General features: G+C 39.7%; 1 protein-coding gene and 1 pseudogene across 1 annotated transcript; both read left to right on the top strand.

The window, feature by feature from the left end:
* The first annotated feature begins 8,954 nt into the window (after positions 1–8,954).
* LOC149166693 (cellulose synthase-like protein B4) lies at positions 8,955–9,515 on the top strand. Its single transcript, XM_089430225.1, has one exon. The coding sequence runs from the start codon at positions 8,955–8,957 to the stop codon at positions 9,513–9,515; it is 561 nt and encodes a 186-aa protein (XP_089286351.1).
* Positions 9,516–12,903: 3,388 nt separating this feature from the next.
* On the top strand, positions 12,904–13,464 carry LOC149166692 (cellulose synthase-like protein B4 pseudogene; annotated as a pseudogene).
* Positions 13,465–14,538: the final 1,074 nt, after the last annotated feature.

The raw sequence follows: 14,538 nt of genomic DNA, 5'->3' as shown, positions 1-14,538 counted from the left end.
GGCCAGAAGGGAGCTTCGATAAGTTTTCTTTTCAGGATTGTCATCGTCAAAGTGCTTAAAGGTATTTCTTCTTCAAAACTTGGTTTTGAAGAAGAAATTTTCAAATTTGTTTTCTGTAAATACGCACAAATGCTATCAGTGTACTGTGATTGAGATGCCAAAATTACCATGTATTGTGATTGAGATGCCAAAATTAAAGACCTGTTTTGAAATGCCTTGGTAAATCAAGTTTATTAGCACCTGCAGCAAGAACTTTTGCTAAGTTTCAAAATATGAACTTTCTCATATTGTTCGAGTAATGGTACGTGGGGAAAACTACCTGATTTGCATAAACTTAAGAGTTTATAAAGACAAGGAAATATCAGGCAACATAATTAGGTGTTTTGATAGATAGGCTCAAGAATAGTGCAAACAAATTTGCAAAATGAACAACACAAATTTTCTGGTAGAATTATAAAGTCGGGTTATGTGTTTTGAATTCACCCTCGTGATCACATCAACCATGTTGATTTAGTATTCAAAGGATAAAATCCAGCATTTCAATGGCACGTAGCAGCGTTTCAGTATTGATGGATGTTAAAAGGGTGAAAAAATTGGAAACCGGAAGGTGCGCTACGCATTGAAGCTGTGCGCTACGCACTGGGATAGCGCGCTACACACTCAGTCCAACACCAAAATTTTTTGTTGTCCCGCGCCCAGTTCGTATCAAATCCACTCCAAAACTTGCAAGTTTCTGAAGGGACGCAGGAGTAATTGTGTCATTGTAAGAAAATTTGTAAGAGTAGGGCCTCTCCAAGGCAAGACGAGGGAAGGAATAACTTTCGTCAAAACCAGGATTTCGTGGGGAAGAGGTGTTCAACTTCACTGCACAGATGGCGGCCAATGTTCCTGGTGCGAGGAATATGTATATGAAAACGAAACGGTACATACAAATCTTCTACGACACTTTCATCTAGTCACTGTAACAGTGATGGCTTTGTCTGTTTCATATATTATTCACTTCCGTGTCCTCTGTGACCACTCTCCTCCACGCAGAGAGCTCGCAGTTTAGTTCCAAAAATGGAGAATGGATTCAAAGTCGTTGATCCTCCTCTGTATGAAAAAGTTGTAGAGAAGCCGAAGCTATATCGATTTTATGCTTTCCTTCATTTGTTACTTATGCTCTCCTCTTTGGGCTATCGTCTATTGAATCCCCTTGATGAATCTTATGTGGTTTGGATTCTAGCCTTTGCCTGCGAGCTCTGGTTTGTTTTCCAATGGATTCTTGAGTGCAACCTGAGATGGCTACTCGTTCACTATAGAACGTATCCAGAGAGACTTGCATGCAGATATAGTGGAGAATTTACTTCAAAGCTCCCTCCTGTGGACATAATTATCACTACATCAGATCCTTTCAAAGAGCCTGCAACAATGACCGCCAACACCATTCTTTCAGTGCTTGTAATCGATTATTCAATCCAGAAATTCGCATGCTATGTCTCAAACGACGGTGCCTCTCCCATCACTCTCTACTCTCTTGTAGAAACTGTAGGATTTGCCAAAAATGGGTGCCGTTTTGCAGGAAGTTCGATATAGAGACAAGGGCGCCATTTGTGTATTTTTCCAAAGAAAGTCCCCAGCATAGCAAGAGCTTTGATTCGAACTTTCTCCGAGAAAGGAAGGAGATGGAGGATGAATATGAGGATTTGAAGAGTAGGATTACAAAAGTATTGGAGACGCAGGAAGTCCCGTTAGAGTCGATATGTCTTGATGGTGTTGATGGTTTCGCTCATGGAAGTTCAGATGTTCGCAATCACTCCAGTGTAGTTAAGGTCATATATGAAAACAAAGGAGATAAAAAGTAAAAAATCTAGTTTTATTAAAAATTGGTTTTTATTTAAAATAGAAAATGAAAAATGCCAAGTCAAAATACACCTAAAACAACACAAAGATATCTATCACAGCAGAGGAAATAGGATTCGATCTCCTGTTAAATTCTTTAGTTAATGATCCAACGGGATTTGCACTCTAGTTTGTCGGCCATCAGAGGAATTCAAGGGAAACAATGCTCTGTTTTTAGAAAAAATGGATGACTCTTTCTATTCTTGCAATTATAGTTGAAGCAGCTCATGATTTTTTCATCGACCTGTAGGGGAAAGTTTTTTGGTCTATTTATTGTATGTAAAAATATCTGGGGAGTGGAGGGAATTCTGAGAGTGGTGCGTGGAGGAAAACATAGTTTCATTGTACATTTTTGACAGGGATTCAATAAAAAAATACAGCTCTGACTCCTAAGATTCCTGTGGTATGACATTTGACATATGTTGCTTCTCTGTCTCATACGTTCCTTGTTATGTTTACTGTTTCATTTCATAATCATTTCTGTTGAAAACTTTTAAGTGAGAAAGGCAGAATTCAATCTATTTGCTTTGTCTTGAGGAAGTGTTCATATTTAATGTTTTCTTCTGTTTGACAAGGATCCATCTTCTATGCCCTTGTCGACTTCTCAGCAGTCTTGCCATTCCGTTTATCTCAATTTAATTGTTAAATTTCTTGCCTATCTAGCCTCAGGAGATAATCTGTGTTTTTTATTACATTTCCCTGTTCAAGTTGTTCTTTGCCCCATGCAGCCTAGGAAACCCAATCATTCATTAAAACCCCTTTTCATATCTCTTTACTAGCCTAAGATCAGTATTCTTTATCGGTTATCTCAGCCCCTTTGAAAACTTGTCTGCCGAGATAGACCCGAAGAGAGCCCTCTCCTGTCCTCATAGGGCTAGCTACGAGGCTAAGCTTGGTTTGATGTTGCCTTGAGTTTTTCCTTCCTCAGCCTGAGGAAAATTCGAATGCTAACATAGTAGCGACCATACTGGGGAAGATGGTTTGCTGTTGATGTGACATTCGACTTGTAGATTGTCTTGCTCCGGTACATGAAATCAAGTTGCAGATCTGATGCTGATGGTGGACAGCAGTCGGATACTTATGAAGGCTGAAAAAATTCACCTGGCAACTCCAACGCGATCCAGACATTCCAGTGCTCGCTGATCCATTTATTCAATGGTAAACCCTACACTGTGTGAAGCTGCAAAAGAAGTAAGAAATCAGTTAGCAGATTCTGAAATTAATGAAGAATTTTTCAGTGCCTTGCTTCAATGTTTGAAATCTCCAAAGTTCCCTCTTGAAGCTAAAACTGGTGTTTGTGAATTAGTTGTTGAAAGAGTTGAGAAGGAGATTCAGTGTCTAGATGAGCAGATCCAGTCATATGATTTCAAAGACCCTAAAAAGTTCTTGGAAATCCTTCCTCCTTCGCAACAAGAAATCATAGAATTGCCTACAGATGTTTGCATTGACAGCGTGCAGCTGGAGGTATGTATTGCGGAATTGGGGCAGCCAACAGAGTCTGGCTTTCGCGATCCAATGGCTACATACATGGAAACGTTTTTCAGTTTGATTGATGGATCAGGCTATCTTTTCCGTGACCAGGCTCATTACGTGTATGAAGGACTGCCAGCAATTACATCTGTGTCCTAGCGGAAGCCTTCTCAAGCGGCGTCATTCTCAGGTTTACTTGAATGGTTGATCTGGCATTTCAATATTACCTGATCTACTATTTTTGTAGCAAAGTAGGGTAGCTTTTGTAAATAAATAAGCAGCCAAAAGGCAGCATTTCGTTCTGAGTTTCATTTACAGTTGTAGTGTGAAGTTTGCTGAGCAAGTTTTTTGATCATTTCAGTCATGTTTCAGTCCACAAATGAGTCGGAAGTCTCGTGTTTTCTGTTGCAATAATGACTCCATCGCCCAATGGACGGAGGCACTGTCTGCTCTCCCAAAGCTTTGCGGTTCTTAGCACCTCCATGAAGTGGCAGCTGCCATCCCCATTGGAGCCAATGTTAGACTTCGTTTTCTTAAAGTCCTCTGTTAGAGTCCAATTCAGACAGGTGGCTGTCAAAGTTTCAATAACACTTGAAGGCCAGAAGGGAGCTTCGATAAGTTTTCGTTTCAGGATTGTCATCGTCAAAGTGCTCAAAGGTATTTCTTCTTAAAAACTCAGTTTTGAAGAAGAAATTTTCAAATTTGTTTTCTGTAAATACGCTGCTATGCTATCAGTGTACTGTGATTGAGATGCTAAAATTACCATGTATTGTGATTGAGATGCCAAAATTAAAGACCTGTTTTGAAATGCCCTGGTAAATCAAGTTTATTAGCACCTGTAGCAAGAACTTTTGCTAAGTTTCAAAATATGAACTTTCTCATATTGTTCGAGTAATGGTATGTGGGGGAAACTACCTGATTTGCATAAACTTAAGAGTTTATAAAGACAAGGAAAGATCAGGCAACATAATTAGGTGTTTTGATAGATGGGCTCAAGAATAGTGCAAACAAATTTGCAAAATGAACAGCACAAATTTTCTGGCAGAATTATAAAGTTGGGTTATGTGTTTTGAATTCACCCTCGTGATCACATCAGCCATGTTGATTTAGTATTCAAAGGATAAAATCCAGCATTTCAATGGCATGTAGCAGCGTTTCAATATTGATGGATGTTAAAAGGGTGAAAAAATTGGAAACTGGAAGGTGTGCTACGCATTGAAGCTATGCGGTACGCACTGGGATAGCGCGCTATGCACTCAGTCCAACACCAAAATTTTTTGTTGTCCCGCGCCCAGTTCGTATCAAATCCACTCCAAAACTTGCAAGTTTCCGAAGGGACGCAGGAGTAATTGTGTCATTGTAAGAAAATTTGTAAGAGTAGGGCGCTCTCCAAGGCAAGACAAGGGAAGGAATAACTTTCGTCAAAACCAGGATTTCGTTGGGAAGAGGTGTTCAACTTCATTGCACAGATGGCAGCCAATGTTCCTGGTGCGAGGAATATGTATATGAAAACGAAACGATACATACAAATCTTCTACGACACTTTCATCTAGTCACTGTAACAGCGATGGCTTTGTCTGTTTCATATATTATTCACTTCCGTGTCCTCTGCGACCACTCTCCTCCACGCAGATAGCTCACAGTTTAGTTCTGAAAATGGACAACGGATTCAAAGTCGTTGATCCTCCTCTGTATGAAAAAGTTGTAGAGAAGCCGAAGCTATATCGAGTTTATGCTTTCCTTCATTTGTTACTTATGCTCTCCTTTTTGGGCTATCGTCTATTGAATCCCCTTGATGAATCTTATGTGGTTTGGATTCTAGCCTTTGCCTGCGAGCTCTGGTTTGCTTTCCAATGGATTCTTGAGTGCAACCTGAGATGGCTACTCGTTCACTATAGAACGTATCCAGAGAGACTTGCATGCAGATATAGTGGAGAATTTACTTCAAAGCTCCCTCCTATGGACATTATTATCACTACATCAGATCCTTTCAAAGAGCCTGCAATAATGACCACCAACATTGTTCTTTCAGTTCTTGCAATCGATTATCCAGTCCAGAAATTCGCATGCTATGTCTCAGACGACGCTGCCTCTCCCATCACTTTCTACTGTTTCGTAGAAACTGTAGGATTTGCCAAAAATGGGTGCCGTTTTGCAGGAAGTTCGATATAGAGACAAGGGAGCCATTTGTGTATTTTTCCAAAGAAAGTCCCTAGCATAGCAAGAGCTTTGATTCGAACTTTCTTCGAGAAAGGATGGAGATGGAGGATGAATATGAGGATTTGAAGAGAAGGATTACAAAAGTATTGTAGACGCAGGAAGTCCCGTTAGAGTCGATATGTCTCGATGGTGTTGATGGTTTCGCTCATGGAAGTTCAGATGTTCGCAATCACTCCAGTGTAGTTAAGGTCATATATGAAAACAAAGGAGATAAAAAGTAAAAAATCTAGTTTTATTAAAAATTGGTTTTTATTTAAAATAGCAAATGAAAAATGCCAAGTCAAAATACACCTAAAACAAAACAAAGATATCTATCACAGCAGAGGAAATAGATTTCGATCTCATGTTAAAGGCTTCAGTTAATGATCCAACGGGATTTGCGCTCCAGTTTGTCGGCCATCAGAGGAATTCAAGGAAACGATGCTTTGTTTTTAGAAAAAATGGATGACTCTTTCTATTCTTGCAATTATAGTTGAAACAGCTCATGATTTTTTCGTTGACCTGTAGGGGAAAGTTTTTTGGTCTATTTATTGTATGTAAAAATATTTGGGGAGTGGAGAGAATTCTGAGAGTGGTGCATGGAGGAAAAGAGAGTTTCATTATACAGTTTTGACAAGGATCCAATAAAAAAATACAGCTCTGACTCCTGAGATTCCTGTGGTATGACATTTGACATATGTTGCTTCTTTGTCTCATACGTTCCTTGTTATGTTTACTGTTTCATTTCATAATCATTTCTGTTGAAAACGTTTAAGTGAGAAAGGCAGAATTCAATTTATTTGCTCTGTCTTGAGGAAGTGTTCATATTTGATGTTTTCTTCTATTTGACAAGGATCCATCTTCTATGCCCTTGTCGACTTCTCAGTAGTCTTGCCATTCCGTTTATCTCAATTTAATTGTTAAATTTCTTGCCTATCTTGCCTCAGGAGATAATCTGTGTTTTTTATTACATTTCCCTGTTCAAGCTGTTCTTTGCCCCATGCAGCCTAGGAAACCCAATCATTCATTAAAACCCCTTTTCATATCTCTTTACTAGCCTGAGATCAGTTTTCTTTATCGGTCATCTCAGCCCCTTTGAAAACTTGTCTGCTGAGATAGACCCGAAGAGAGCCCTCTCCTGTCCTCATAGGGCTAGCTACGAGGCTGAGCTTGGTTTGATGTTGCCTTGAGTTTTTCCTTCCTCAGCCTGAGGCAAATTCGAACGCTAACATAGTAGCGACCATACTGGGGAAGATGGTTTTTTGTTGATGTGACATTCGACTTGTAGATTGTCTTGCTCCGGTACATGAAATCAAGTTGCAGATCTGATGCTGATGGTGGACAGCAGTCGGACACTTATGAAGGCTAAAAAAATTCACCTGGCGACTCCAACGCGATCCAGACATTCCAGTGCTCGCTGATCCATTTATTCAATGGTAAACCCTGCACTGTGTGAAGCTGCAAAAGAAATAAGAAATCAGTTAGCAGATTCTGAAATTAATGAAGAATTTTTCAGTGCCTTGCTTCAATGTTTGAAATCTCCAAAGTTCCCTCTTGAAGCTAAAACTGGTGTTTGTGAATTAGTTGTTGAAAGAGTTGAGAAGGAGATTCAGTGTCTAGATGAGCAGATCCAGTCATATGATTTCAAAGACCCTAAAAAGTTCTTGGAAATCCTTCCTCCTTCGCAACAAGAAATCATAGAATTGCCTACAGATGTTTGCATTGACAGCGTGCAGCTGGAGGTATGTATTGCGGAATTGGGGCAGCCAACAGAGTCTGGCTTTCGCGATCCAATGGCTACATACATGGAAACGTTTTTCAGTTTGATTGATGGATCAGGCTGTCTTTTCCGTGACCAGGCTCATTACGTGTATGAAGGACTGCCAGCAATTACATCTGTGTTCTAGCGGAAGCCTTCTCAAGCGGCGTCATTCTCAGGTTTACTTGAATGGTTGATCTGGCATTTCAGTATTACCTGATCTACTGTTTTTGCAGCAAAGTAGGGTAGATTTTGTAAATAAATAAGCAGCCAAAAGGCAGCATTTCGTTCTGAGTTTCATTTACAGTTGTAGTGTGAAGTTTGCTGAGCAAGTTTTTCGATCATTTCAGTCATGTTTCAGTCCATAAATGAGTCGGAAGTCTCGTGTTGTCTGTTGCAATAATGACTCCATCGCCCAATGGACGGAGGCACTGTCTGCTCTCCCAAAGCTCTGCGGTTCTTAGCACCTCCATGAAGTGGCAGCTGCCATCCCCATTGGAGCCAATGTTAGACTTCGTTTTCTTAAAGTCCTCTGTTAGAGTCCAATTCAGACAGGTGGCTGTCAAAGTTTCAATAACACTTGAAGGCCAGAAGGGAGCTTCGATAAGTTTTCGTTTCAGGATTGTCATCGTCAAAGTGCTCAAAGGTATTTCTTCTTCAAAACTCAATTTTGAAGAAGAAATTTTCAAATTTGTTTTCTGTAAATACGCTGCTATGCTATCAGTGTACTGTGATTGAGATGCTAAAATTACCATGTATTGTGATTGAGATGCCAAAATTAAAGACCTGTTTTGAAATGCCCTGGTAAATCAAGTTTATTAGCACCTGTAGCAAGAACTTTTGCTAAGTTTCAAAATATGAACTTTCTCATATTGTTCGAGTAATGGTATGTGGGGAAAACTACCTGATTTGCATAAACTTAAGAGTTTATAAAGACAAGGAAAGATCAGGCAACATAATTAGGTGTTTTGATAGATGGGCTCAAGAATAGTGCAAACAAATTTGCAAAATGAATAGCACAAATTTTCTGGCAGAATTATAAAGTCGGGTTATGTGTTTTGAATTCACCCTTGTGATCACATAAGCCATGTTGATTTAGTATTCAAAGGATAAAATCCAGCATTTCAATGGCATGTAGCAGCATTTCAATATTGATGGATGTTAAAAGGGTGAAAAAATTGGAAACTGGAAGGTGTGCTACGCATTGAAGCTATGCGCTACGCACTGGGATAGCGTGCTATGCACTCAGTCCAACAACAAAATTTTTTGTTGTCCCGCGCCCAGTTCGTATCAAATCCACTCCAAAACTTGCAAGTTTCCGAAGGGATGCAGGAGTAATTGTGTCATTGTAAGAAAATTTGTAAGAGTAGGGCGCTCTCCAAGGCAAGACAAGGGAAGGAATAACTTTCGTCAAAACCAGGATTTCGTTGGGAAGAGGCGTTCAACTTCATTGCACAGATGGCGGCCAATGTTCCTGGTGCGAGGAATATGTATATGAAAACGAAACGGTACATACAAATCTTCTACGACACTTTCATCTAGTCACTGTAACAGCGATGGCTTTGTCTGTTTCATATATTATTCACTTCCGTGTCCTCTGCGACCACTCTCCTCCACGCAGATAGCTCACAGTTTAGTTCTGAAAATGGACAACGGATTCAAAGTCGTTGATCCTCCTCTGTATGAAAAAGTTGTAGAGAAGCCGAAGCTATATCGAGTTTATGCTTTCCTTCATTTGTTACTTATGCTCTCCTTTTTGGGCTATCGTCTATTGAATCCCCTTGATGAATCTTATGTGGTTTGGATTCTAGCCTTTGCCTGCGAGCTCTGGTTTGCTTTCCAATGGATTCTTGAGTGCATCCTGAGATGGCTACTCGTTCACTATAGAACGTATCCAGAGAGACTTGCATGCAGATATAGTGGAGAATTTACTTCAAAGCTCCCTCCTATGGACATAATTATCACTACATCAGATCCTTTCAAAGAGCCTGCAATAATGACCACCAACATTGTTCTTTCAGTTCTTGCAATCGATTATCCAGTCCAGAAATTCGCATGCTATGTCTCAGACGACGCTGCCTCTCCCATCACTTTCTACTCTCTCGTAGAAACTATAAGATTTGCCAAAAAATGGGTGCCGTTTTGCAGGAAGTTCGATATAGAGACAAGGGAGCCATTTGTGTATTTTTCCAAAGAAAGTCCCTAGCATAGCAAGAGCTTTGATTCGAACTTTCTCCGAGAAAGGAAGGAGATGGAGGATGAATATGAGGATTTGAAGAGAAGGATTACAAAAGTATTGGAGACGCAGGAAGTCCCGTTAGAGTCGATATGTCTCGATGGTGTTGATGGTTTCCCTCATGGAAGTTCAGATGTTCGCAATCACTCCAGTGTAGTTAAGGTCATATATGAAAACAAAGGAGATAAAAAGTAAAAAATCTAGTTTTATTAAAAATTGGTTTTTATTTAAAATAGCAAATGAAAAATGCCAAGTCAAAATACACCTAAAACAAAACAAAGATATCTATCACAGCAGAGGAAATAGGATTCGATCTCATGTTAAAGGCTTCAGTTAATGATCCAACGGGATTTGCGCTCCAGTTTGTCGGCCATCAGAGGAATTCAAGGGAAACGATGCTTTGTTTTTAGAAAAAATGGATGACTCTTTCTATTCTTGCAATTATAGTTGAAACAGCTCATGATTTTTTCGTCGACCTGTAGGGGAAAGTTTTTTGGTCTATTTATTGTATGTAAAAATATTTGGGGAGTGGAGAGAATTCTGAGAGTGGTGCATGGAGGAAAAGAGAGTTTCATTATACAGTTTTGACAAGGATCCAATAAAAAAATACAGCTCTGACTCCTGAGATTCCTGTGGTATGACATTTGACATATGTTGCTTCTTTGTCTCATACGTTCCTTGTTATGTTTACTGTTTCATTTCATAATCATTTCTGTTGAAAACGTTTAAGTGAGAAAGGCAGAATTCAATTTATTTGCTCTGTCTTGAGGAAGTGTTCATATTTGATGTTTTCTTCTATTTGACAAGGATCCATCTTCTATGCCCTTGTCGACTTCTCAGTAGTCTTGCCATTCCGTTTATCTCAATTTAATTGTTAAATTTCTTGCCTATCTTGCCTCAGGAGATAATTTGTGTTTTTTATTACATTTCCCTGTTCAAGTTGTTCTTTGCCCCATGCAGCCTAGGAAACCCAATCATTCATTAAAACCCCTTTTCATATCTCTTTACTAGCCTAAGATCAGTATTCTTTATCGGTCATCTCAGCCCCTTTGAAAACTTGTCTGCCGAGATAGACCCGAAGAGAGCCCTCTCCTGTCCTCATAGGGCTAGCTACGAGGCTGAGCTTGGTTTGATGTTGCCTTGAGTTTTTCCTTCCTCAGCCTGAGGCAAATTCGAACGCTAACATAGTAGCGACCATACTGGGGAAGATGGTTTGTTGTTGATGTGACATTCGACTTGTAGATTGTCTTGCTCTGGTACATGAAATCAAGTTGCAGATATGATGCTGATGGTGGACAGCAGTCGGACACTTATGAAGGCTGAAAAAATTCACCTGGCGACTCCAACGCGATCCAGACATTCCAGTGCTCGCTGATCCATTTATTTAATGGTAAACCCTACACTGTGTGAAGCTGCAAAAGAAGTAAGAAATCAGTTAGCAGATTCTGAAATTAATGAAGAATTTTTCAGTGCCTTGCTTCAATGTTTGAAATCTCCAAAGTTCCCTCTTGAAGCTAAAACTGGTGTTTGTGAATTAGTTGTTGAAAGAGTTGAGAAGGAAATTCAGTGTCTAGATGAGTAGATCCAGTCATATGATTTCAAAGACCCTAAAAAGTTCTTGGAAATCCTTCCTCCTTCGCAACAAGAAATCATAGAATTGCCTACAGATGTTTGCATTGACAACGTGCAGCTGGAGGTATGTATTGCGGAATTGGGGCAGGCAACAGAGTCTGGCTTTCGCGATCCAATGGCTACATACATGGAAACGTTTTTCAATTTGATTGATGGATCAGGCTGTCTTTTCCGTGACCAGGCTCATTACGTGTATGAAGGACTGCCAGCAATTACATCTGTGTCCTAGCGGAAGCCTTCTCAAGCGGCGTCATTCTCAGGTTTACTTGAATGGTTGATCTGGCATTTCAGTATTACCTGATCTACTATTTTTGCAGCAAAGTAGGGTAGCTTTTGTAAATAAATAAGCAGCCAAAATGCAGCATTTCGTTCTGAGTTTCATTTACAGTTGTAGTGTGAAGTTTGCTGAGCAAGTTTTTCGATCATTTCAGTCATGTTTCAGTTCATAAATGAGTCGGAAGTCTCGTGTTGTCTGTTGCAATAATGACTCCATCACCCAATGGACGGAGGCACTGTCTGCTCTCCCAAAGCTCTGTGGTTCTTAGCACCTCCATGAAGTGGCAGCTGCCATCCCCATTGGAGCCAATGTTTGACTTCGTTTTCTTAAAGTCCTCTGTTAGAGTCCAATTCAGACAGGTGGCTGTCAAAGTTTCAATAACACTTGAAGGCCATAAGGGAGCTTCGATAAGTTTTCGTTTCAGGATTGTCATCGTCAAAGTGCTCAAAGGTATTTCTTCTTCAAAACTCAGTTTTGAAGAAGAAATTTTCAAATTTGTTTTCTGTAAATACGCTGCTATGCTATCAGTGTACTGTGATTGAGATGCTAAAATTACCATGTATTGTGATTGAGATGCCAAAATTAAAGACCTGTTTTGAAATGCCCTGGTAAATCAAGTTTATTAGCACCTGTAGCAAGAACTTTTGCTAAGTTTCAAAATATGAACTTTCTCATATTGTTCGAGTAATGGTACGTGGGGAAAACTACCTGATTTGCATAAACTTAAGAGTTTATAAAGACAAGGAAAGATCAGGCAACATAATTAGGTGTTTTGATAGATGGGCTCAAGAATAGTGCAAACAAATTTGCAAAATGAACAGCACAAATTTTCTGGCAGAATTATAAAGTCGGGTTATGTGTTTTGAATTCACCCTCGTGATCACATCAGCCATGTTGATTTAGTATTCAAAGGATAAAATCCAGCATTTCAATGGCATGTAGCAGCGTTTCAATATTGATGGATGTTAAAAGGGTGAAAAAATTGGAAACTGGAAGGTGTGCTACGCATTGAAGCTATGCGCTACGCACTGGGATAGCGCGCTACACACTCAGTCCAACACCAAAATTTTTTGTTGTCCCGCGCCCAGTTCGTATCAAATCCACTCCAAAACTTGTAAGTTTCCGAAGGGACGCAGGAGTAATTGTGTCATTGTAAGAAAATTTGTAAGAGTAGGGCGCTCTCCAAGGCAAGACAAGGGAAGGAATAACTTTCGTCAAAACCAGGATTTCGTTGGGAAGAGGCGTTCAACTTCATTGCACAGATGGCGGCCAATGTTCCTGGTGCGAGGAATATGTATATGAAAACGAAACGGTACATACAAATCTTCTACGACACTTTCATCTAGTCACTGTAACAGCGATGGCTTTGTCTGTTTCATATATTATTCACTTCCGTGTTCTCTGCGACCACTCTCCTCCACGCAGATAGCTCACAGTTTAGTTCTGAAAATGGACAACGGATTCAAAGTCGTTGATCCTCCTCTGTATGAAAAAGTTGTAGAGAAGCCGAAGCTATATCGAGTTTATGCTTTCCTTCATTTGTTACTTATGCTCTCCTTTTTGGGCTATTGTCTATTGAATCCCCTTGATGAATCTTATGTGGTTTGGATTCTAGCCTTTGCCTGCGAGCTCTGGTTTGCTTTCCAATGGATTCTTGAGTGCAACCTGAGATGGCTACTCGTTCACTATAGAACGTATCCAGAGAGACTTGCATGCAGATATAGTGGAGAATTTACTTCAAAGCTCCCTCCTATGGACATAATTATCACTACATCAGATCCTTTCAAAGAGCCTGCAATAATGACCACCAACATTGTTCTTTCAGTTCTTGCAATCGATTATCCAGTCCAGAAATTCGCATGCTATGTCTCAGACGACGCTGCCTCTCCCATCACTTTCTACTCTCTCGTAGAAACTGTAGGATTTGCCAAAAAATGGGTGCCGTTTTGCAGGAAGTTCGATATAGAGACAAGGGAGCCATTTGTGTATTTTTCCAAAGAAAGTCCCTAGCATAGCAAGAGCTTTGATTCGGACTTTCTCCGAGAAAGGAAGGTGATGGAGGATGAATATGAGGATTTGAAGAGAAGGATTACAAAAGTATTGGAGACGCAGGAAGTCCCGTTAGAGTCGATATGTCTCGATGGTGTTGATGGTTTCGCTCATGGAAGTTCAGATGTTCGCAATCACTCCAGTGTAGTTAAGGTCATATATGAAAACAAAGGAGATAAAAAGTAAAAAATCTAGTTTTATTAAAAATTGGTTTTTATTTAAAATAGCAAATGAAAAATGCCAAGTCAAAATACACCTAAAACAAAACAAAGATATCTATCACAGCAGAGGAAATAGGATTCGATCTCATGTTAAAGGATTCAGTTAATGATGCAACGGGATTTGCGCTCCAGTTTGTCGGCCATCAGAGGAATTCAAGGGAAATGATGCTTTGTTTTTAGAAAAAATGGATGACTCTTTCTATTCTTGCAATTATAGTTGAAACAGCTCATGATTTTTTCGTCGACCTGTAGGGGAAAGTTTTTTGGTCTATTTATTGTATGTAAAAATATTTGGGGAGTGGAGAGAATTCTGAGAGTGGTGCATGGAGGAAAAGAGAGTTTCATTATACAGTTTTGACAAGGATCCAATAAAAAAATACAGCTCTGACTCCTGAGATTCCTGTGGTATGACATTTGACATATGTTGCTTCTTTGTCTCATACGTTCCTTGTTATGTTTACTGTTTCATTTCATAATCATTTCTGTTGAAAACGTTTAAGTGAGAAAGGCAGAATTCAATTTATTTGCTCTGTCTTGAGGAAGTGTTCATATTTGATGTTTTCTTCTATTTGACAAGGATCCATCTTCTATGCCCTTGTCGACTTCTCAGTAGTCTTGCCATTCCGTTTATCTCAATTTAATTGTTAAATTTCTTGCCTATCTTGCCTCAGGAGATAATCTGTGTTTTTTATTACATTTCCCTGTTCAAGTTGTTCTTTGCCCCATGCAGCCTAGGAAACCCAATCATTCATTAAAACCCCTTTTCATATCTCTTTACTAGCCTAAGATCAGTATTCTTTATCGGGCATCTCAG

The sequence above is a fragment of the Pinus tabuliformis genome, chromosome 5_1 (genome assembly GCF_031772625.1).
Source record: "Pinus tabuliformis cultivar Carrire ecotype Pingquan chromosome 5_1, CPIR1, whole genome shotgun sequence".
NCBI lineage: Eukaryota > Viridiplantae > Streptophyta > Pinopsida > Pinales > Pinaceae > Pinus > Pinus tabuliformis.
This window is presented reverse-complemented; position numbering and strand designations above follow the sequence as displayed.

Excerpts from the sequence above, each read along its gene's own strand:
- LOC149166693 (XM_089430225.1), top strand. The coding sequence starts at position 8,955 with ATGGACAACGGATTCAAAGTCGTTGATCCTCCTCTGTATGAAAAAGTT.